Below are 24,360 nucleotides of genomic sequence, written 5' to 3'. Positions count from 1 at the left end.
TAATGTACAAAGGCAACAATGATTAAGTAGTGTCCAAGGGATCAGCACTGAGATGGGCATGCATTGTGGCCGTCTGATGAATTGAATAAGTCTGCGAGCTATATTGTAAATCTCCTGGACGAAGGACAAACCTGAGCTTGCATCGCAGGATCTGATGGAGGGGAAAATCTAATAGGAAATGTGTTTGAGTGGAGAAAGGCTGAAGGGGGTATTGTCAACAACTTCTAGCAGCAATCAGATACAGTATCATATGGGCTTGTTTAAGTCAATGTCAACAAAGCTCACAGCAGTCACTATTTTCTGTATAAACATAACATATTTGATGATATTTGGCCTACTCTCAATAGTTGGACATGTGTAAGTGGTACGTGTTGGACAGAAAGAAGTTGCAGGCAGTTTGGTGACGAATGGGTTTTATCTGTGTTGCTGAATGACAGTGTCAGATGCTGTCTGGAACCATGTTTCACTTCAGTGCACATTTCACAATCCTTCCCTTTCTCTAGGCAGTTACAGAATACATTAGACGTGTTGTTCTGCCACCTGTCATGTTTTGAAGCCGTAGAAGTACTGTAAAATGTAGGATGATAACAGTAACCAAAATGGAAAAACAAATGTTTAAGTTGAGGGTAAGATTTTTTCCTTTATTGTTCTAGCTATATATTCACAGTATATAAATCATGCATATTAGCAGTGTTACACACACTATATAGAGGACGTTGTTTAACCATCTAGTCCATTTTATAGAACATTCCTACATTACCCACCACTTTTGCTAATCTCAGAAACAAAGCCCCTCTCCTCCAGCGCACCATCAACAGAGAAAAGTAGCAGCAAGCAAAAACACCCTTAACAGCCATTCAATGGATCAGGCAATGGATGGCTGTTGTCCAAGACCATGTCTTTGGGAGGAAAACAATAGCTAATCAATTGGCCAGTGTAATGTATGAGTTACATTTTCCTCCAGCACTTGAGGGACAGTATCCACCCCAGTGGACATTGATCACTATTGGGGGTGATCTGTCAGAATGGTCAGGCTCTGTCAAAGAGGAGCCCCATTGGCTGGAGCTTTACTGAGACTGTATGGCCCAAAAGTAGAGGAATGTAGTGCGGCCTCTATACTTAGTGTCACTTTGAGTTTCCTCTTTCTAATTGAGTAAACTAAACTCCCTGTAATTTCCAATATGTAAACGTAGTCGATGACATCGGGTCATTTAATGCATTCAGCTGTGCAACTGACTTTGTATCCTCTTTCCCTTGTATATGCCTTACTGCTGACTAGACCGGTCGCGCGCATGCGTTGCATGATTTTGTCCATCCACACCAGACGCGTTCAGGACACGCAGGTTGAAATATCAAAACGAACTTTGAACCAATATTAACTTGGGGACAGGTCGAAATGCATTAAACATGCATGGCAATTTAGCTAGCTAGCTAATTTGTCCTGGGATATAAACATTGGGCTTCCCTCTACTCCGACAACTAATCCACAGATAAAAAGGGTAAACCGAGTTTGTTTCTAGAATCTCTCCTCCTTCAGGCTTCTTCTTCTTCTTTGGACTTTATATGGTGGTTAGCAACCATATTACCACCACCAACTGGACCGGAGTATGGACCTCAGCTCATCTTTCAATCACCCACGTAGTATATGCTCCTAAAACCAGTGAAGAGATGGGAGAGCTGGGACTTCCAGGGCGTCAAGTATCACAAATAGAACCAAGTTCTATTTTAGCGCCTGGCTACGCAGACGCTCGTCATTTATTTTGCAACGCTCGTGCACATAACATGAGCGGTGTGGTCAGCATGTTACCTACTCATTTCCTTGAAGGCTTTAGATACAGATTAGGACAAATGCACAAATCCTCCACTGTTTTATTTTCAAACTCATAGAAAATATACTTATTCAAAATCACAACCATTCATTACACATTACACAAGTACTTACATGCATTCTCCCTGCATAATGGTACTGTATATCTATCTAAACAATGTACCACTATTACTATTATGTTCTGTATAAAGCTGTTTGTTCAAACTAAAGTCTCTCCATCCCCTTAAGAACCATTAAACGTTGTGAGCCTGTGATCTTGACATCTGTTCCTCTCTAGCAATCTGTTCCAGTGAAAACATCTTAAAATAGGCTGCAACCACCAAGCAGCATGGCAAGATGGGGGTCACAAACAGTCATTTATCAAATAAAGGGTCAATTGTTTTCAGATCTTTCCAATGGAATATTATACAGTAGGTTTTTTGATGATACCAGTGTTCTTTGTTTCTTCACCGCACAAGATGTACTGTCTGCATTTTACATGCATTTCTTCAGTTTCAGTACGTGGTTCTAAATAGGATTGGAACATTATAGGCAAAAATAAAATAAAAAGTGTAATATACTGTGTATATTATGGTATAGTAGTAGAGTATAATATAGTTTAGAGTACAATACTATCTGTTATTATGTGACTTTGTGTTTAGTAATACAAAGTGAAAGGAGTTGGAGGTTGTTCTAATGTGACCTGCTTGTTGGGCACTTTCTGCCCTCTAGTGGTGGTCTAACTTAGTACGGCACGGATGGACGGGCAGAAGAGTTTCTGTTATCTGCCAAACTGTAAGTTCACCAGGATAGAATTGTAAAATGTAATTTGTTATCTTAAGGTAAAGACTAGCAGGGAAGTTCATTGTTTGCATGTTGTGTCTGTAACTGTGTTTTGTTGGGGGGGGGGATCACTGTCACATATGAAGATTCGATGAACAAACATGTAGATGCATCCCACAGATGTGATAATGTATAATAATAATGTATTATTATAGTCTTCATTGTAAGTGCAATACTGTATGTAAGAAGACATTGTAATCAAGTTAATAATTTAACACAGCAAACCTCTCAATATTAAAACACAGTAAACTTGGATTCAGTTCAAATCATCTTGAAAATCATGCCATTTGATAAGATGGCTTGGGAAAGTCAATAAATGTTTTGTTCTTGACAAAAACGTTAACTAAATGAAACACCAGAAAGAGTATGTGAATATTCTTAGTAGAGAATCAGTGTAAGTGGTGCAATGATTCCTCTGCCTCAGAAACAGGGGAGATAGGAGGAGTGAGCGTTCGCCAAATGCCCTGTGAAAGGTCAGCTCTAGATTTTTTTCCAAATATCTTTCAAAATACCTCCTGGCATTGCAAATATTTTCTACTACTGCCTGGTACCTTGGGGAAGGATGACCCCCCCCCCCCCAAACGCGGAGCAATGTTCTACCAGTCCGTCCAGAAAAACACTGCTTTGGGTTATTCATCGATTGGCTATTTAAATCCCAACATATGCTGCTCTGCTTCCACTGCTCAGCATTCCGAGATATTGTCAATTTCCTAGCTCTTCCACGAGGCTTCCTGCCCAGTTCAGGAGTCACTTGCACACCATTGAAATGAGAGATAAAATGAGGTAGAAATGTAAATAGATTCAATGTCGTGTGTCAGCCGCTCTGCTCTCTATAAACACCAAGACTATGTGTGTCACTACGTACATTACTCCCTATTTTCAGTGATGCCACAAATATTATTTTGTTAAAGAGTGCATGCTGTTTCTTGAAGCATTTCAAAGTCATTGATTTAAAAATGCTTGTTTGCATAATATACAGTACCAGTCAAAAGTTTGGACACACCTACTCATTCAAGGGTTTTTCTTTGTAGAATAATAGTGAAGACGTCAAAACGATGAAATAACACACATGGAATCATGTAGTAATCAAAAAAGTGTTAAACAAATCAAAATATATTTGAGATGAGATTCTTCAAAGCAGCCAGCCTTTGCCTTGATGACAGCTTTGCGCACTCTTGGCATTCTCTCAACCAGTTTCACCTGGAATGCTTTTACAACAGTCTTTAAGGAGTTCCCACATATGCTGAGCACTTGTTGGCTACTTTTCCTTCACTCTTTCTTTGAAGCAACTCAACAATGAAGGCCTGATTCACACAGTCTCCTTTGAGCAGTTGATGTTAAGATGTCTGTTACTTGAACTCTGTAAAGTATTTATTTGGGCTGCAATTTCTGAGGCTGGTAACTCAAAATAACTTATCCTCTGCAACATAGGTAACTCTGGGTCTTCCTTTCTTGTGGCGGTCCTCATGAGAGCCAGTTTCATCACAGCGCTTGATGGTTTTTGCGACTGCACGTGAAGAAACGTTGAAAGTTCTTGAAATGTTCCGGATTGACTGACCTTCATGTCTTAATGTAATGATGGACTGTCATTTCTCTTTACTTATTGGAGCTGTTCTTGCCATAATATGGACTCTTTTAACAAATATGGCAATCTTCTGTATACCACCCATACCTTGTCACAACACAACTGATTGGCTCAAACGCTTTAAGAAGGAAATAAATTCCACAAATGAACTTTTAACAAGGCACACCTACCTATTCATTGAAATGTATTCCATGTGACCACCTCATGAAGCTGGTTGAGAGAATGCCAAGAGTGTGCAAAGCTGTCATCAAGGCAAAGGGTGGCTACTTTGAAGAATCTCAAATCTAAAATATATTTGATTTGTTTAACACTTTTTTGGTTACTACATGATTCCATATTTGTTATTTCATAGTGCTGATGTCTTCACTACTATTCTACAATGTAAAAAATAGTAAGAATAAAGAAAAACCCTGGAATGAGTAGGTGTGTCCAAACTTTTGACTGGTACTGTAATAATATATAGCCATTTTTGTTCTTCACACTGAAAATTAATGCAAATTTGAGTTAACTGAATATTAAACATTGATGCTAGATAAAATGAGATTTCTGTACAACTTGTTTAATGTGCATTATTGATGTATTCCTTTTACAGCATGTCTAATGTATGACTTTGTAGTTGAATACGAACTATGTAATATGTTTCTCAGTAGGCCTATGCTGCTGTAAAAAAAAAAAATCTCAACTTTGCTATGGCTTTCAAGTTTTTGTGCTCTTTTATACCTGTAAAAATCCAAATGTTTTCTCTGCGAGACCCCCTCCTGTTTCCCCCCCTGTTATTTTCCCTTTCTTATCCATCCTTTTGATCACCTAAAACATCAGTCCATCTCCTCTATAAGCTGTCTCCCTGCTGTCTGTCCACAGCTCTTTCTCTCTGCCTCCCAGTGTGCCCACCTCCCCGCTGGGCCACGGCCTGCTTGCCAAACTCAAGTGTTTCTGTGAGGAGTGAGAAGGTTTTACATGCAGCACTGCCTTAATGTTGCTCAGTCGGTGGTCAGCCAGTCAGCCACTGAGCCACACAGGGAGCTCCTGCACTGTTAGTCAACCCAGGCTCGAGCTGCCGGAGCTTCGCTCTCTCTTTTATTCTCTTATCGCCCCCCACCCCCCCCCCCCCAGTCTCTATCTCTCTCTGTATCGCCTTCCCTCTCTCTCTCTCCATCACAGAGCACCTATCCAGCCCAGCTCAGACAACAGACAAGGATAGCCAATAACCCTCGGAATCAGCTCTGTTATCATCATTGATTAAACGTGTGATCTTACTTAGAGCCCTATACATATTTGCAATATCCCCTTCCTTGCTGTAATCGCACAAGCATTACTTACGCGTCAGTTTGTATCACACAAACACTTGGCTTGCTGTGATTTCTTTATCTCCTTCGAGCAATATAAAGGTATGCCTTTCATTGGAAGGGGGGGGGGGGGGGGGCATCTCGCCAGGCTGCCTCAGAGCAGAGCCACTCTTCACATGTTAATTTCTCAAGGTCAGAAATCACTCTATAACGCTGCTGCTTTGAATGTGTTCCGAGAAGACAAGCACAACTGTACTGCTGGTGTGGAAAACAATGACAAAGACAATGCCACTGGTTTACAAAGTTTGAGGAGGCTTTACTAAGCTAAACAACCAAAGACATCCTGAACCTCGTGTGTTAACCTTCACATCAGAGACAAAGGCTCATGGTATCATCGGTTGTGTTTCTAATGTATTGCTTAGAACAATACGTTTGATGTACAATATTAACCAAGAGTGTTGAACATCTTGCATTATATTTGTATTTTAGCATTCATTACCTAGATGGATAAAGTATATAGTAGTGTGGTGTAGAAACTGAATAGTCCAGGTCTAATTGAGCTACTTTAGATTGTAATAAGGGAAGGACATGCGTAGAATTGAAGTGGAACCTGTTCCCTTATGTATTTAAAAATAGGGCTTTAGAAAAAGCTACATTACATATGTTTTATGAGTTAATGACTCTCCTGTGACTCCACAGAGAATTACTCCCAGTAATTGATTATTAAAACTTGAAATTGCAAACCACATCCATTATTTGACGACTGAATGTGCTATCCTTGTAATTAACAAACCTGGATACTTGGCGTTCTCCAGTACCAAGACCTCCGGAAAAAAAAATATATGTGGGGTTAGCAGGCAGACTAGGAAGCCAACATTGAAACTGTGCAATTAGCCGTGACACAATATATCAGAAAAATATGAGGTGAAAACCACCTTTAGAAAAAGTCTAGTAAAATGAGATAATTTAAGCATAAAGGACATGCAAATATAGCTGTCCATTATTCATCTTACTACCAAACTAGACCTTTTAAATACACATGAAGAAATGTATCTTTATTCAATTATGTCCTTACTTTATCTGGAAGTGCAATAATTGTATATATTTTTTTAAGGATGATACAAGCACAAAATCCAATCTTTACCTCAGTACTGGCAGGTAGCCTAGTGCTTAAGCGTTAGGCCAGTAACTGCAAGGTTGCTGGGTTGAATCCCTGAGCTGACTTGGTGAAAAATCTGTCAATGTACCCTAGTTGCTCTGGAGAAGTGTCTGCTAAACAACTAAAATGTTGACTTGAGATGTTACACAATATCACATACTCTCATCATCAATGTGCTTTAACTCTGAATTACAACCCACCGTCTTAATATAGCTTTTTGTTGAGCTAATGCTATTTGTTTTCTACACCTGTTGTTCAACTCAGTGTATAATAGCAATTACATCTCTAAATAAATGGACAGATATGATTGTCATTTGCCAGGAGAAATCAGCGGCTCAATCAGGATGCTCGTTAATAATGTATCACTCATTTTAAACTACCGTATGTGTGTCTGTGTGTGTATCACTCGGTGGATGGAAATACTCTGCAAAAACGTGTTGCAATGAGGAAATGGCCGTGGATTTGTTTAGTGGGTAAAAGCATTTGAGCAACAACAAAAAAGAATGATATGTTCTGAGGTATGGCATTGTGGTAATGCGTTCTTATACAATACATCTTGCTGCAATGCAAACAATAGATACACCGTACCTTAATCCAGGGCTCTATTCAGTCTGTAAAGCTGAAATATTAGATTCTTCAGCTTTAAAAAAGGCAACGTTCCCGTTAAGAGCCCTAAGTTGATTTTATATTGAATATTATTTCTTGCACACGTCTGTACTATATAAACACATTTTTTTTATTGCTGTTTAGATAGTACAAGGACAAAAGGAAAAAAAGGCTGAAAAAAAACAAAAGGACAGTGATATTCAGATTTTGCCCATTCACCTTAGTGACCGTGCTGTTCCTTTCGGGCCACAGTGGCATCAGGGCAGTAGAGCTGCCCTGCTGGGGGAGCCAGCTTCCTGCTGACACATTGTTGGGTCATGGACAGTACAGATACAGTAGCGCACAGCAACTCCCCTTATAGTCCAAACCTACCCTCACATAGCCTCAATACAGGCCCGGTTGCTGCTCTCCTTCTGGTCAGGTCCAGTAGAGAAGAGGAGTTGTTCTTGTTCTCATGTGGGCCCAGACAGTGAGCCCCAGTCTGCCTGGGAGGAGAAGTTATCCACAGGCTGTTTGGGCTGTTGTCTAGCTGGATGAATTCATTAAGGGAAGCAGAGTGTCGTGTGTCGTGTGTCCCCCCCCCCCCCCCCCCCCCCCCCCCAGCTGCCATCTCTCCCTAATCTCTAGCCCTGCAGCCAGACATGGATCAATGGCAGGAATACATCCCAGAGCAGCATTTAGCTGAAGACCTTGGAAGCAGGGGTGCATTTAAGACTTCACTGTGCACATCTCAACCCTGGACGTGAGCACATTTTCAAAGTGAGACATTGAAATAGCTGTGGTCAGGATGTGGCGGGGTGATTTGTTCATCTCACTAGAGACTGTGTTTGTGTTACTCGTGTTGTGTGCAAGAAGCGCCTCAAGTCAAAAAGCTCAGCCATCTGACTGCAATATACAGAATGCTAATCCATGTATTAAGTAAATGACTGATTAGCCTATTCAAATAGTGGCAATTACAGGTCTATGCAAGCCACAGAGAGATCCATGGACTTCAATGGAGGGATCTCATCACACCCACCAGTAAAGGTGAGGAGATTAAGAGAAGCCGTTTATTGCCATCTAGTGGTTATAACATGTACAACCGTGCCACCGATGACTAGGCCAGGTTTATGACTTTGTGGCCGTGGTAACTAGCGACAACCGTAAATGTGACCAAAGAGGACAATGGGTGACTGTTGATGACAGATGCAGAGAAATAGTGAACACAGAGAAAGCTTTATAGAAGACAAATGATATGTACATTGTCATTTCAGATCATGTAGATACTGGGCTATTTAGGTCTGTATAAAACACAGGAGGGTGCTGAGGGGAGAATGGCTTATAATAATGGCCGGAATGGACCAAATGGAATGATGATCAAACACCTGGAAACCATTAAATAATTCCACTCCAGTTACTAACACAAGCCCGCTCTCCCCAATTAAGGTGCCCCCACCCTCCTGTGGTATAAAAAGAAAGCAGCTAACTGCTCTTAAAGAGAAACTGACCCTAAAAAAACAACTTCTCATTTAGAGAACAGCCTATGTGGCTTTGAGTATGAGTCAGAAACATGTATTCTACTGTCAATATTGAGTACAGAGTTTAAATGGGGTAATTTTGGTCATAAAGTCACTGCACTGGTCGTGACTGCATCACAATCTAAATTAAGGTCGGGTTTGTTTCAATCCTGCCCACATGCCCACAGCTGGCAGGACACAAGTAATCATCAATTCGGAGTGCAGCTGCATAAGCCCCGATCCTAATACTTGTGGTAAATTTGGGTTGACTTATGGGACTAGTTAGGGACCATCGTAAAAAATACACAATGTAGCCTGAAAATTCCTAATTCCTAGCCTAAAAATAACTAACTAGCCCCAGTGATAGGCTATCCAAAGTTTTTACCTTTATTTAACTAGGCAAGTCAGTTAAGAACACATTTTTATTTTCAATGACGGCCTTGGAACAGTGGGTTAACTGCCTTGTTCAGGGGCAGAACGACATATACCTTGTCAACTCGGGGACTCGATCTTGCAACCTTTCGGTTACTAGTCCAACACTCTAACCACTAGACTACCTGCCGCCCCACTCTGCCACGGTCGGTTGCACACCAGCCGGCTGAAGCTAATTGGCTAACTGTTCCCAACTGTGAATACACACGACACCCGCATGAAACCAACTCGCGTTTGAATTCCGTCATGGTCACTAGCATTTCTTAATGAACCAAATCTAAAACAAGGCTAAATCAGGAAGTGCAGTTGCCCTTTAACAGTCTGTGTAACCCCCCAGCTAGCACATTTGTTTTTTTATTGTGGCATGGCTTCAGTGAGATTTAAACCTATGATCTCCTGCTCTTTATCCATGGAATAAGTCCACCAATTAGTACACCAGGATGGCGCTACCATACCATGCTGTTTTACAACGCAGTTCATTTTAGTCTATTCAAACAGACCCTATTTTAAAGAAAACAAGCACTTTTTATAAATCAGGTGTGGCCAATTAGTGGGTGCGGCCAACACACTTAACAAGATAGAGTTTTGTTAATGCTGAGAACAGAATGTGTTTTTAAATAACATTCTTAAAACGTTTTCTTAATGTTCTGAGAACGACTAAAATATAGCCCCAAGGAAACCGTTATGCTGAAGTACTTGAATTCCCACAGAAGAACGTTGTTTCTTAACATTCTCTAAACAATTTGAGAACATGACTAAATTGAACTATGAGGAAACCTGCAGAAAGCATTATGCTGAAGTACTGACATTCGCACAGAATGTTGTTTCTTAACGTTCTCGGAACGTTTCTGAGAGAGTCCCACTTAACTTAAATGTTTTATTCAGTACATAGGAATTTTAACGACATAAGTTACTTTTATGTGCATTTCATCAAATTCGGTGCATGATGATGTAAGTCAGTTTGATGAAAATGCCGACAAGGTTTTTATGCAGATTTGAGAATATTCATATGACAATCTGCTGCCAATTGTATAGAAACCTAGCTACTGTGTGTTTGTTTACCTTGTGGCTTGCTCTCAATACATAATTATAAAACTGAAATCATACATTGCAAGTAGACATTGATTTTGTTTCCTTTATAAAACATTGCAGTCCATGACATCATTACTGTTTAAATGCACTGTTCTTTATGTTAAAACGAAATATTGTGTGAAGTGCATTGTTAACATGTCTTGCTTGTCACTTGTATCAAAGTAAGTTACACCTTGTTTTATTATATTGTACTGGTGAAACCTGTCTGTATAAATTGCTGCATGATTACAGTACCGTTTCCAAAATGAAGCAACAAAACAGTACATGATATAAGTCATGGTTCTTTACGTCAAAATGTAACCATTTCAGGTGCTGCACATGCTTTACCTGAATCTTGGAGAAAGAAAAAAAAATACTATAAAACATTCATTTCAATGTACAACAATTCAGATTTTGATCAATAAAAAAAAAATCACAATATTATACTGTATTTCTATCTTTGAATCTCAAATCAGTCAAAAATATATTCTGCTGCTCTTGCGAGAACAAAAAGGGAGCAGCCTTCCGTTTATTGATTCAAATGCAACCAATACATTGCCAATAAATGTACAGTGCAGGCTAGTAAAAGCATGTTGTTGTGCATGCTCTCCCTACAGCGGTCAATGTCCAGCTTAAACAACATGAAACCACTTTGAATTCTCCTCGGCTACTCATACCTCGAAAATAGAAAATAAACAATCTTTTACATTTTTTAATTTTTTTTAGAAATACACCGGAATTCCTTGAGATTTGATAAAACAGCTTCGCTTACCCAGGAGATGACCAAGGCCAGAGGACCACTGTAGCCTACCAGAGGAGGCTAGTGGGAGGAGCTGTAGGAGGATGGGCTTATTGTAACGGCTGGAATGGAATTAATGGAACGGTATCAAACTTATGGAAACCACATGTTCACCCCCAGTTTAATTTAATCCATTCCAGCAATTACAAATGAGCCCTTCATCCTATAGCTCTTCCCACCAGCCTCCTCTAGAGTCAACATACTACATTTCCCATCATGCCTCGTCTTGTCTGGTAGCAGTGATCCCCTTCTACTGACTAATTACCAGGTTCAGCTTAACTGTGCCGATAATGCACATTGATGGCTATACCACACTGGTCATTCTACTCTCGAGGTGTGAACACACACTGTCAAATATCAGCTCTCGCTCTACGGTTTCAACCGTTGGCTACAGTAAATGTTTATTCCCATAGAGTGTAGTAAAGTGAGCCGATACAATGTGGATCATGCTTGCATTGTGTATACAGTATATTAACGGAAGTTTGGACTCGACACAGTCCCCGTGGTGTTTGTGATTCGTCACCACACCTGGGCTAACATACAGGGCCAACCAATGGGCTCGCAATAGAGCCCTCTCAGTCACATCAATTCTACAGTAGATTCACTTTTTTCCAACGCCATGTTTCTCAACACCTATGGTCACGTATGACACAATGTCGTCATCTATTTTTTTCACCATAACACCCATTTCATAGTTTAGTGAAAAACACAAGTCATTACAAAATATTGGATCACCACGGTTTTCTCCAAGAGAATGGATTCTAGAAGGTGATAAGTGGTTTCAGTTTGTTTATGTCTGGAGGTGTTCTCGGTGTCTCCTTTGCCATGGCATGGGAGGGAAGGAGGGATGCGTGGGTGGTTGGTTCTCCAGAGGGATATTGGCTGTGATTAAAGGTATGTATGGGGCCCTTGGAGACCCCTTCCCCCTCAGAGGGTGATCCTGGCACAGTGGTGTTTGAGTTTGCAGGGCAGCACTCCTCGGTTGAGCTGGTAGAACTCCACTAGCTGGATCAGATCAGTGAAGCGCGTGTGACCGTCATCTAGGCTGTAGAACAATTCCCCCTCTTCATCCACCTGGCACACAAAACACAAACTTGAACAAGATGTTGTCTGAAAGAGTAGAGAACATACCAAGACAAAAAGGTTATACTCACCAGTAAGATCTGAAAGTGTTTGATTCTCTGTGTGTGACACAGTGACAGTACAAATGTATTGGGGTTGCTTTGGCTGTCCCTTAGAAGAAATACTCTGAAAACAAAGAGTTTCAAAGTTCAAAGTAACAAAGTCTCTCGGTTTCATCAAGAACAACTTTTCATTTTTTGTTGTCGTTTTTTTTTTTACAAATTTCTGTCTGGAAAAAAATAAGAGAGTAAATTACTCTACAATAAAATCCATAGGTAAACTCTTTAGCTTGCAGTGTCAAACAACGCATAGAAAAGTGCCTGATGCTGCTCACCCATCAATCAGACCCTGTTGAGTGATTAAGCGGTGTGCCTCATCTCTGGACAGTTTGCTGTGGAACCAGGGCTGGGCCATATGGAGAGCTACAAAACACACAGGACAACCATGGTGATGTTCATTAGGCACCAAACGGAAGGAAACATGCAGAAACTGAGTGACTAGCTGAACTTGTCCAATAAGAAACGCTCGTTTCAGTTATCCGTTGCAAAATAATACATTTGGCGGGTGCTTATATTTGTCCTATTTCATACACGTACAAGTGTGTATTAATATGCATATGTGAAATGGAAATGTTTTTTGGGGATATGCCAACTCTCCTTGAGACACCTTTGAAGAGTGGGGTCAGTGCCAGGCTCTGCCAGTATCTACGGCAACCCTGGAGCAATCAGGGTTAAGCGCCTCGAACAAGGGCACAGGCAGATTTTTCACCATGTCGACTCAGGGATACTAGCGACCTTTCGGATAGCAGCCAAACGCTCTAACCGCTAGTTTACCTGCCGCCAAAATCGTATTGCTACGGTGTGCACTAATGAATACGACCCATGTGTCAAAGGGAGGGAGAGGACACGACACTGGTGGCTGAGTCATTAAGCACAGTGTATCTGGTCAAGAGAGTCATGTGGCTGTATCGATGGAAGCTGCTGCTTGGATGTTGAAAGTGGCCTTCTACTAACCTATGTTTGACATGGGACTCTGAGAGGTGGACGGGCTTCCATGGGAGCTCAGACGGTGGCAGCTTTTCCTCTAAAGGGAGAGAGAGAGAAGAGCATTTCAAGTGTCACATGCTAGGACTATTTTCACATGGCTGCACCATCATTTCATACCTTATACTCGCTGAGTAGAGAGAAATGACTTCAGAGAGAGAACCAATGGCCTACCCTCCATGAGAGCCCCTCCTCCACGGCTACGGACAGCGCCTCCGAGGGGTTCTCGATCACCCGGCTCTTGTGTCCTGAGAAGTCCATGGCCACCAAGGAGTTCTCGGAGATACTTCTCTGGAAATATACATTGTGTTTGAGGTGGTATACATTATTATGAGTATACAGTGTAACAGGGTTTTAACGTTTGAAAAAATTAGATAGATAAGTGAGTGACAGGTTATAGGAGAAGCACATTCATGCTTTTGTGTGTGGCATTGTGCTGCCATCTAGTGTCGGAGAAGTTTGACAGTATAATTTCTAGATGATTCCGAGCAGAATGTCCTCCAGTGACTGGGGATTAGACGGGATGTGAATAAAATGACACATGGGCACATAGAATTGATTATGGTCCCTTAAGCTGTCGTAGTCACCGGTTCTAAATAAATCACACACAAAAGAAAATAGTTATCAGGATTAGTGAGAAGCCTTTAAAATTGCCATGGTTTGCCCCTCTATCAGCCCTAACCTCGGGATCCTTAAGGGCACAAAGTGACGACTGTTTACTCTAAGGATAGAAACATTCCAATCCTTCTAAGACTCTCCGCCCCGGTCTGGGTCTATTCAGGCGATGCAAAGATCATTCTGGGGCTCCCAGGCATCATTGTGCAAACAAACTGATTGCTCCTTTCGTTGGATTGGTTTCATTGTGATTTGATTCTCTGTCCGTAGTCGAACGGCACGTCGTGCTCGAGGCTGTAACAGCTGTATGCCAGGGTGTTCCCAGAGGGTTAGTCTAAGTGTGTCCCTAACGGTACCCTATTTCCTATATAGTGCACTACTTTTCACCAGGGACCATAGGGTATCTCATAGGGCCCTGGTTGAAAAAGTACACCATTTGAGATGCATCCTAGCCCCTCCCTGTGCAGCGCTGAGCTCAGGGTCGAAGCCCCATGCCTGGCCACTCTTTGCGTTCTTCTGACAGCAAAGCAGGGGTGATGAGTTGGTAAGTCTGAGAGCAGCTGATCTAAAGGTTATTTTTAGAGCAGACAGGCTGGAACATGTTCCAGTGCCCAAAATAGAACAGGTGTTTACTCATACAGAATACTCTTATTTGAGGGGGAGAATACGCACATTTCAGAATATTCTGGAAAATCAATCCAAGGATGAATACTGACTGTGTGTCCTGTGTCATGTGCTGTTAAACAGTGTATCAGCACATTGCATCTACACATCACTTACCATAGGTGTTTTCTGTTTCTGGTGTGGTTGAATGAAGTTTTGGTACAGCTGCATCCCATACTGCAACACAAAACATGAGCACGTTTCAAAAAGGCAAGCCTTTAGATGTGTAGACACTAGACAGAGGGGGGGGCAGCGTGGAAGACTGTACCTTAAAGAGGCGCATGGCAGTGACCCAGCAGGTTCTGGTTTGCTCGTCATCTGCACATAACAGCTTGAGGTCCCGTGGAGAGCCACGCTTGGTAGACTGGAGGATCATCATGAAGAGAAAGCATGAATTTACCAAACATAACTTGGAAATGACTTGACTTTCTTAAATTGTCCCTGATGGGATAAATAAAGTTAGACTTGAATAAGTTAACATGATAAAACACCAAATATAGGTTAATAGACAGAAAGTAATAAAGTACCTTGACACAGAAGCCATAGTCCGTAGGCGCTCCGTGTATCTTTCTCGCTGATAGTAACGTGTAGACGTCGCCGTCACTGAACTCGGCGATGAACTGGAGATGTCTTGGTTCCTGTGAATAGAAAACAACAAATGTCTCAAATCCCCACATGCCTTTCAGTGTCCCCTTTACGGAACACCCCCCCGACCATGCTCCATTGCAACGAGGGGTTGGTTCTTGCATTCCACTGTAGAGTAGACTCAAGTTCCATTACCAAATCTAACTATGTGAGGGATCAGGGCAGAAATGTGAACAATGCAGGGCTGCCCAGTGTGAAGACAGATGCTAAGCAAATAAAGACTGCAATGTCATAATTCTTGGCCATTATGTACACACAGACGTAAATCTGTGTGAGCTTAGTGGGCCGGGTCAACGTAAGGAAAAGCTAGCAGTTGAGGCATGTGGTATAATGCCAGTCTGAAGTATGTTGGTCACTGTGACAATAGTAAAGAGGGAGTAGCTTGGAGTTTTTGTCTGCATCGCAAATGGCACTCTACTCCCTTTACAGCAAACTACTTTTGACAAGAGCCCTATGAGTCCAAGAGCACTGGATAGGGAGTAGGGAGCCATTTGGGACAAAGATTCCCATCAACCTGGTCCATTGTGATCACAGAATAAAAAGAGATTGTTGTTTTTGCTGCAGACTCCTTAAAAATGGAGAGGTGGGACGAGGTTGAAACACTTCAACATAGTCAAGCAAATAATACTGGCCTATCCATTACACTGTAGGTGTGGCTAGTGTTTGACATAGGACCAAATATGTGACAAAGTGATAAGAGCTCTATTTATACAATAAGAACACTGTCAGGGAGCCAAGGCAAAGGAGATTTACCAAGCAGAGAAGCACAAAGCAAACCATTGTTCAAACCTGGTGGGACTGCGACACAACATTCTCACTTCTGTGGCACAGTGTAAAGAACGGGTAGCTATAGTTGTCTGTGTTTGTGTTGACTGATTGACTGGCAATGTGTAGGGCCAAAACCAATTTACACATTATACAGTGCCTTGCGAAAGAATTCGGCCCCCTTGAACTTTGCGACCTTTTGCCACATTTCAGGCTTCAAATACAAAGACATAAAACTGTATTTTTTTGGTGAAGAATCAACAACAAGTGGGACACAATCATGAAGTGGAACGACATTTATTGGATATTTCAAACTTTTTTAACAAATCAAAAACTGAAAAATTGGGCGTGCAAAATTATTCAGCCCCCTTAAGTTAATACTTTGTAGCGCCACCTTTAGCTGCGATTACAGCTGTAAGTCACTTGGGGTATGTCTCTATCAGTTTTGCACATGGAGAGACTGACATTTTTTCCCATTCCTCCTTGCAAAACAGCTCGAGCTCAGTGAGGTTGGATGGAGAGCATTTGTGAACAGCAGTTTTCAGTTCTTTCCACAGATTCTCGATTGGATTCAGGTCTGGACTTTGACTTGGCCATTCTAACACCTGGATATGTTTATTTTTGAACCATTCCATTGTAGATTTTGCTTTATGTTTTGGATCATTGTCTTGTTGGAAGACAAATCTCCGTCCCAGTCTCAGGTCTTTTGCAGACTCCATCAGGTTTTCTTCCAGAATGGTCCTGTATTTGGCTCCATCCATCTTCCCATCAATTTTAACCATCTTCCCTGTCCCTGCTGAAGAAAAGCAGGCCCAAACCATGATGCTGCCACCACCATGTTTGACAGTGGGGATGGTGTGTTCAGCTGTGTTGCTTTTACGCCAAACATAACGTTTTGCATTGTTGCCAAAAAGTTCAATTTTGGTTTCATCTGACCAGAGCACCTTCTTCCACGTTTGGTGTGTCTCCCAGGTGGCTTGTGGCAAACTTTAAACGACACTTTTTATGGATATCTTTAAGAAATGGCTTTCTTCTTGCCACTCTTCCATAAAGGCCAGATTTGTGCAATATACAACTGATTGTTGTCCTATGGACAGAGTCTCCCACCTCAGCTGTAGATCTCTGCAGTTCATCCAGAGTGATCATGGGCCTCTTGGCTGCATCTCTGATCAGTCTTCTCCTTGTATGAGCTGAAAGTTTAGAGGGACGGCCAGGTCTTGGTAGATTTGCAGTGGTCTGATACTCCTTCCATTTCAATATTATCGCTTGCACAGTGCTCCTTGGGATGTTTAAAGCTTGGGAAATATTTTTGTATCCAAATCCGGCTTTAAACTTCTTCACAACAGTATCTCGGACCTGCCTGGTGTGTTCCTTGTTCTTCGTGATGCTCTCTGCGCTTTTAACGGACCTCTGAGACTATCACAGTGCAGGTGCATTTATACGGAGACTTGATTACACACAGGTGGATTGTATTTATCATCATTAGTCATTTAGGTCAACATTGGATCATTCAGAGATCCTCACTGAACTTCTGGAGAGAGTTTGCTGCACTGAAAGTAAAGGGGCTGAATAATTTTGCACGCCCAATTTTTCAGTTTTTGATTTGTTAAAAAATGTCGTTCCACTTCATGATTGTGTCCCACTTGTTGTTGATTCTTCACAAAAAAATACAGTTTTATATCTTTATGTTTGAAGCCTGAAATGTGGCAAAAGGTCGCAAAGTTCAAGGGGGCCGAATACTTTCGCAAGGCACTGTAAATCCCTTCAAATCAAACCAAAAGAAACAAAGTCAGATCTTACTTCTCTAATTTCGTCACCTGTATTTGAGAAAGCAAACCGAAGTCTTTTTGTGTTCTAGTGTCTTCTGTTGTTGGGAGAGGGAGAAGTGGTTGGCTTGACACAGCGCTGGGCAGGTCTAAGCCTCACCTGTCAGCGGTGGGTGTTGAGGGCTCAGTCCCTGGCAGTGGCATGCCAGCTGAGCTAAGGGAAATCTAGCTCAACCAGTTACACAAAGCAGCCAGGAGACAAGAGCGAGCTAGTCCCCTACTGTACACCACACCACTCTGGCACATTGACACAGAGTTATCAAATGATCCCATAGAGCAGCCAGCAAAAAAGTTCAATTATCTCCTGAAATCTAGTTGCTTTTTGCAAAAACATACTTTTTAACATTATTTTGGGAAGGAAATCTATTCCATTCATATTGTAATGAATTCATGTTTTATTGAAATCTGGAAAACTTGACAGCTACTTAGGAAACATCTGAATGCACACTAATGTATCAATGACATTGACGGACCTTTGATGTCCCCTTGTTGGAGAAGTAGAGACCTGACCTCCTCAAGACAAAGTAGAACTTCTTCCAAGACTTCCTGCCTTGTTCTTTGGCATGGAGGTGCCCATGGATCTCTGGACAAGTGCTCGAGTTGAGAAAAGTCTGTTGGACAGAAAGCAGTCCGTAAATACTTTAGCAGCACCACTGAAGGGCTGTTTCCTGGACACAGATTAAGCCTGGTCTTGGACTTGCAAGCAAACCAGCTGAAGAATCTCCTTTGAAAAGGGCTTGTCAGTCCAGGACTTGGCTTAATCCGTGTCCAGGAAACTGGCTCCCAAAACTCTGTCCCTTTTAAAGTGAAGATAATGTACATGTAGAATGTAGCTTGAAGGATACCTGTATTAGCTGAGAGTGGTTCATCATCCCGTTGGTTTCACTTGATATGGACACCATGTGATCTGGGAAAAAATCCTATCAACATGAAAACAACATCAGTCATAACAACACACATGCTCTTTATATCAACTAATTAATACCTACTGGTTCGGCTGAGTGCATTAAGATAACAGGCGGGATAATGTTTACATGAGTACACCATTTTCTTTGCTAATATCACACCCTCAATCTTACCAGCGGTTTATTGAAGAATTCATATTTGGCATAGTTCTTCCGGAAATATAACCGACTGTCTGTGTCCATGGCCCAACCAGACAGCACCTCCATAACAGATTCATGGTCTTCTATGATTCTTTCTGGTGGATACAGGAGAAAGAAATGTCAAAATGTAGAGACCACAAAAAGACAAAGACATGGACAGAGGGGAAAGTGAGAAAGGTCAAGTTAGTCAAACCTACAGCATCCGTCCATGTTCCTTGTCACAATACCATAATGCATCATCAAGGTTCAAAGTAAGGTTATCCGCTCAAACATATAGTTGTGATCACATGTAACAGCTGTCCAGCGAGCACAAGCACGACTGGTCTCGGCACCAGTGTTAACAGATGTGATCGTACTTCGTAACTCTTGCGTTGTGTTTTGAAAGAAAGGACTGTCCAGCCAGCAATCCCAGTTGATTGGTGTTTACTCGCTTGAATGTCAATATCAGACTGGGAATTTTGTTACATTTTTTAAATCAAATATAACAATTGCGAAAATAGTACAAAATACAATAAATATAAGTTCCAGATGATAGACATAAGGAAGCGCATCAGATGTGCAGACGTGCAGGACAACAGAATGTCGATGGCTATAGATTCGTGATTAGCCTGTTAGCATGGAAATAAGTGACTTAGCAGGGGCTAATGTGACCATTACATTTAGAGCATGGAAGCTAACGCGCTCTTACTCTTAATAACATACAAAAGCACATCCAGGAAGCCCCCAACATCAGGACATGTACATAGTGAACTCGTACACATTGTACATTTAAGCAATAAGGCTTGAGGCGGTGTGGTATATGGCCAATATACCACGGCTAAGGGCTGTTCTCCTGGACACAGCCCTTAGCCGTGGTATATTGGCCATATCACACAACCCTCCGGAGTGCCTTATTGCTATTATAACCTGGTTACCAACGTAATTAGAGCAGTTAAAATAAATATTTTGTGGTATACGGTCTGATATACCACGGCTGTCAGGGCTCAAATCACCCAGTTAAATTAAAATACAGTATTTCAGAACGTGACCTACTGCTTGCATATCAATAACAGACAGAGGAATGTACGTTCGCAATCTCCCCCTATGTGCAAGCGTAGCCAATGACTTTACCTCGTATTGACATCTGAGTTAAACCAACCCATTAGAATACAAAAACATTGAAATACACATTTCTGCAGTGGCAAATGGAAACATAATTAACCACGTTACATTCTCCTCTGCCGAATTCCACTTGCACACTACAAACAATCCAAGTAGTCAGTGGCAAAGTCCTCCAATGCCATACAGGGAAAAACCTCAGCTATCTTGGCATTGCGTCTCACTGTTACTGGCTTCGGTGAGGGATTGATAACTTTGAATGGGACCATCCATTGCTCCACAATGTTTCTACTGTTCTCCGTACCATAAATGTTTTTTCGGTCTTGAACGTGCACAAACATAACTTATTTACATAAGAATTCAGACCTTTTGCTATTAGACCTGAAATTGAGCTCAGGTGCCTCCTGTTTCCATCGATCATCCTTCAGATGGTTCTACAACTTGATTGGAGTCCACCTGTGGTAAATTCAATTCATGGGATATGATTTGGAAAGGCACACACTTGTCTACAGTATCAGTCAAAAGCATTCGGCAGCGATATGCCATCCCATCTGGTTTGTGCTGAGTGTGACTATCATTTGTTTTTCAACAGGACAATGACCCAACACACCTCCAGGCTGGGTAAGGGCTATTTGACCAACAAGGAGAGTGATGGAGTGCAGCATCAGATGACCTAGCCTCCACAATCACCCAACCTCAACCCAGTTGAGATGGTTTGGGATGAGTTGGACCGCAAAGTGAAGGAAAAGCAGCCAACAAGTGCTCAGTATATGTGGGAAATCCTTCAAGACTGTTCGAAAAGCATTCCAGTTGAAGCTGGTTGAGAGAATGACAAGGGTGTGCAAAGCTGTCAAGGCAAAGGGTGGCTACTTTGAAGAATCTCAAATATATTTTGATTTGTTTAACACTTTTTTGGTTACTACATGATTCCATGTGTTATTTCATAGTTTGTCTAGAATGAAAATAGTACAAAAAAAATACCAAAACTTTAATGAGTAGGTGTGTCCAATCGTTTGACTGGTACTGTATATAAAAGCTCCCATAGTTGACAGTGCATGTCAGAACAAAAACAAAGCCATGAGGTCAAAGGAATTCTCTGTAGAGCTCAGAGACAGGATTGTGTCAAGGCACAAAAACATTTCTGCAGCATTGAAGGTCCCCAAAAACACAGTGGCCTCCATCATTCTGAACACCGAAAGACTTGAAAATATCTGTGCAGCGATGCTCCCCATCTAAACTGACAGAGCTTGAGAGGATCTACAGAGAATAAAATGGGAGAAACTCCCCAAATACAGGTGTGCCAAGCTTGTAGCATCATACCCAAGAAGAGTCGAGGCTGTATCGTTGCCAAAGGTGCTTCAACAAAGTACTAAGTAAAGGATCTGAATACCTATGTAAATGTCATATTTCCATTTTTGTTGATAAAGTGCAAAAATTTCTACAAACCTGTTTTTGCTTTGTCATTATGGTGTATTGTGTGTAGATTGATGAGAAAAAAAATGATTTAATCAATTTTAGAATAAGGCTGCAACGTAACAGAATGTGGAAAAGTCAAGGGGTCTGAATACTTTCCCCCAATGCACTGTACCACACCCTCTTGGGCCTAATTGCTTAAATATAATACAGTATTTCAGAATGTGACCTGCATGTCCAATATCAGACTGGGAATAATTGATGTTTGCAATCTCCCCCCATCTGCAAGCGTAGCCAATGACATTACCTCTTATTGACAATCTAACTTAAACCAACCAATTAGAATACACAAAACATTAAAATACACATTTATGCAGTGGCAAGTGGAAACATAATTAAAAACGTTACACATACAGTACATTAGTGGTTATTTGTTCATAATTAATCATAACAGCAATATAAAACACATTTAGTGCCCAGTACAAATCAGACCTGTGTCACAGCAGGACATGTGTTTTTCTACCTATTAAAATGTTACACAGTGAAGATTGATTATTAACACTTTATCAAGAGATAAGTTATTTATTAATCTAAGGTGGGAGTTACAGTACGAGTCCTGGCCCTGTGGGTGTTATTAGAAGTTCACAGCAAAGACAACAAACACATTATTGTCTGAATTTAGCTTTTTTTTCTCCCCTTGACATGTTCAAATAACTCAAGCATAGATTGGTCACTTTTTTTCTAATTTGGCACACCAAAACAAGAGGCCATGAGTAACTTCGTATTATTTTTATTTTTTTAAAGGCACCTATTGTTATAAGCAGTCTTACTTAAAACCCTCATATCCATCGCCTCGTTTGACCTAGAGAAGTCGAAATTTGTATGTAGGCGTCTTTCCTCATGCTGAACAAATTTGCCTCAAGGACCCATAAGGTAAATTGGGAGAGATTTTCCTCCATCTTAGACGTTTTTGAAAACCTTTGAAGACGTATTCTCATGAACCATAAGTTCAAATAACGCCAATGTAGACCCATGGTACATCTCTTAAATTAGTTTGACAAAAGCTAAGGGATTGGTTAAGAGACAGCTGAGTTCTTGATGAATCAGGAAATCGGGATTTTACATATCCATTTAAAAATCCACTGTAAATCCAATCCACAATGACCTATCAACTTGAATGGTTTTAGGGTTATCAAAGACATTACCCTGATAAGATGGTTTAAGTTTGGCATGGATAACTTTAAAACTAAGGAGACTAACAAGAATTCACTTTGACAATATGGCACTAATGCTTCAAATAAATCATACAAATTATTCTCAAAGACTAATTAAGCAATAATACGAGGCCATGTGTTATGGCATTTTTCGCTGAGTGACTTAGACCACAGCCATGATAAAAAATGTATAACACATGGACTCGAGTGTATTATTGTGGTTATGCAATGGGTTGCCAGGATTAATAAGCACGATTCTTTCTCAAACCACATACTTCAACAGAGCGTGATGCTACATTCACTAACACTGGTAGTCAAGTGCAATTTTTTGGGCTTCTCTGGTCACTAGTTCTATTCAAATTGACTGTCAAAAACTACCCAAGCGCTGGTTGATAGTTTCATAACTTTGCAGGTTGCCATGGCAAACAAAAATGGTTGCTTTGGAGGCTCTTCCCCCTCCCCTTTGCTAGCAAGCCAATTACACGGCTAACACAATCACTTCAGTTAGAAAGACCGCAAACTAGCTGCATTTCATTTGGCCTGTTTCTCTATTGACATTTAATTTATATATATCCATAAAATGATGCATATTCATAATTTCTACTGGCTGAGGAAAGCTGCCTGTCTATCTTGTCCTGACAACATTATTATGGGACACAGTGGAGATCTCATTTCAATATTTGAAATGTCGGAGAGAACGCCTAGATGCTTTTACAGTGGAGATCAAGTTTATAAGTTGCATGGCTGGGCAGATGGGACAGTGGATCTGTAAAAGTAGTAGTGCATTGCTAGGTAACGACAAACAATGGCACTTTTTATGAATGTGGCCATGTGTATGTTTCCCCCTCCCCCTTTGCCCTCAGAACAGCCTCAACTCATTGGGGCAAGGACTCTGTAGAAGGTGACGAAAGCATTCCACAGGGATGTTGGCCCATCTTGACTCCATTGCTTCCTACAGTTGTGTCAAGTTGGCTGGATGTAATTTGGGTGGTGGACCATTCTTGATACACACGAGAAACTGTTGAGCGTGAAAAACCCTGCAGCGTTGCAGTTCTTGACACACTCAAACCAGTGCGCCTGGCACCTATTAGCATATCCCGTTCAAAGGCACTTAAATATTTTGTCTTGCCTATTCAACCTCAATGGCACGTACACAATCCATGTCTCAATTGTCTCAAGGCTTAAAAATCCTTCTTTAACCTGTCTCCTCCCCTTTATCTACACTCATTGAAGTGGATTTAACAAGTGACATCAATAAGGGATCATGGCTTTCACCGGTCTTCAACTGGTCAGTCTGTCATGGAAAGAGTTCTTAATGTTTTGTACACTCAGTGTACAATTTTTGTTCTAGTATGTCATGGGCATGAGACTAACAATGGGAATTCCAAACCACCCATTCTATAAAAAAAATAATCAGATTCACTCCAAACGTTGATGCATTCAAAGGATGGCCACACTATACCAGTAGATAAATATTAGCATGCGCTAAAATATGCACAAAAAAAAGACCGTATTATTTGCATATGTAACACTAATGCTCAAAATCTGTTAATTAAAACATTGTGATTAGTATATAATTTATTGTTGCTCCATTATAATGGTCTGAACGTAGTGGAAAGGGGATATTTGAAACCGGAATATATATATATATTACACACACACACACACACACACACACACACACACACACACACACACACACACACACACACATACATACATACATACATACATACATACATACATACATACATACATACATACAT

At 41.1% G+C, this 24,360-nt stretch overlaps 1 protein-coding gene across 6 annotated transcripts in view; it reads right to left on the bottom strand.

Annotated features, from left to right (window-relative positions):
• Window positions 1-10,337: 10,337 nt before the first annotated feature.
• LOC110501496 (growth factor receptor-bound protein 14) overlaps window positions 10,338-24,360 on the bottom strand; it is a 63,772-nt gene continuing 49,749 nt past the window's right edge. For all 6 annotated transcript variants that reach the window (XM_021579095.3, XM_021579097.3, XM_021579096.3 and 3 more), the window contains 11 exons: window positions 18,843-18,964; window positions 18,609-18,683; window positions 18,237-18,374; window positions 15,055-15,165; window positions 14,796-14,891; window positions 14,645-14,704; window positions 13,424-13,540; window positions 13,220-13,289; window positions 12,541-12,628; window positions 12,239-12,332; window positions 10,338-12,158 (listed from right to left, as the gene is read on the bottom strand). In XM_021579095.3, coding sequence (XP_021434770.1) covers window positions 12,012-12,158; window positions 12,239-12,332; window positions 12,541-12,628; window positions 13,220-13,289; window positions 13,424-13,540; window positions 14,645-14,704; window positions 14,796-14,891; window positions 15,055-15,165; window positions 18,237-18,374; window positions 18,609-18,683; window positions 18,843-18,964 — 1,118 coding nt within the window. In that variant the 3' untranslated portion in view covers window positions 10,338-12,011. The remainder of the gene's footprint in view (window positions 12,159-12,238; window positions 12,333-12,540; window positions 12,629-13,219; window positions 13,290-13,423; window positions 13,541-14,644; window positions 14,705-14,795; window positions 14,892-15,054; window positions 15,166-18,236; window positions 18,375-18,608; window positions 18,684-18,842; window positions 18,965-24,360) is intronic.

The sequence above is a fragment of the Oncorhynchus mykiss genome, chromosome 22 (genome assembly GCF_057628025.1).
Source record: "Oncorhynchus mykiss isolate SJ-2025 chromosome 22, ASM5762802v1, whole genome shotgun sequence".
Lineage (NCBI taxonomy): Eukaryota > Metazoa > Chordata > Actinopteri > Salmoniformes > Salmonidae > Oncorhynchus > Oncorhynchus mykiss.
Note: the sequence above shows the minus strand (reverse complement) of the source record. Positions and strands in the feature narration are given on the sequence as shown.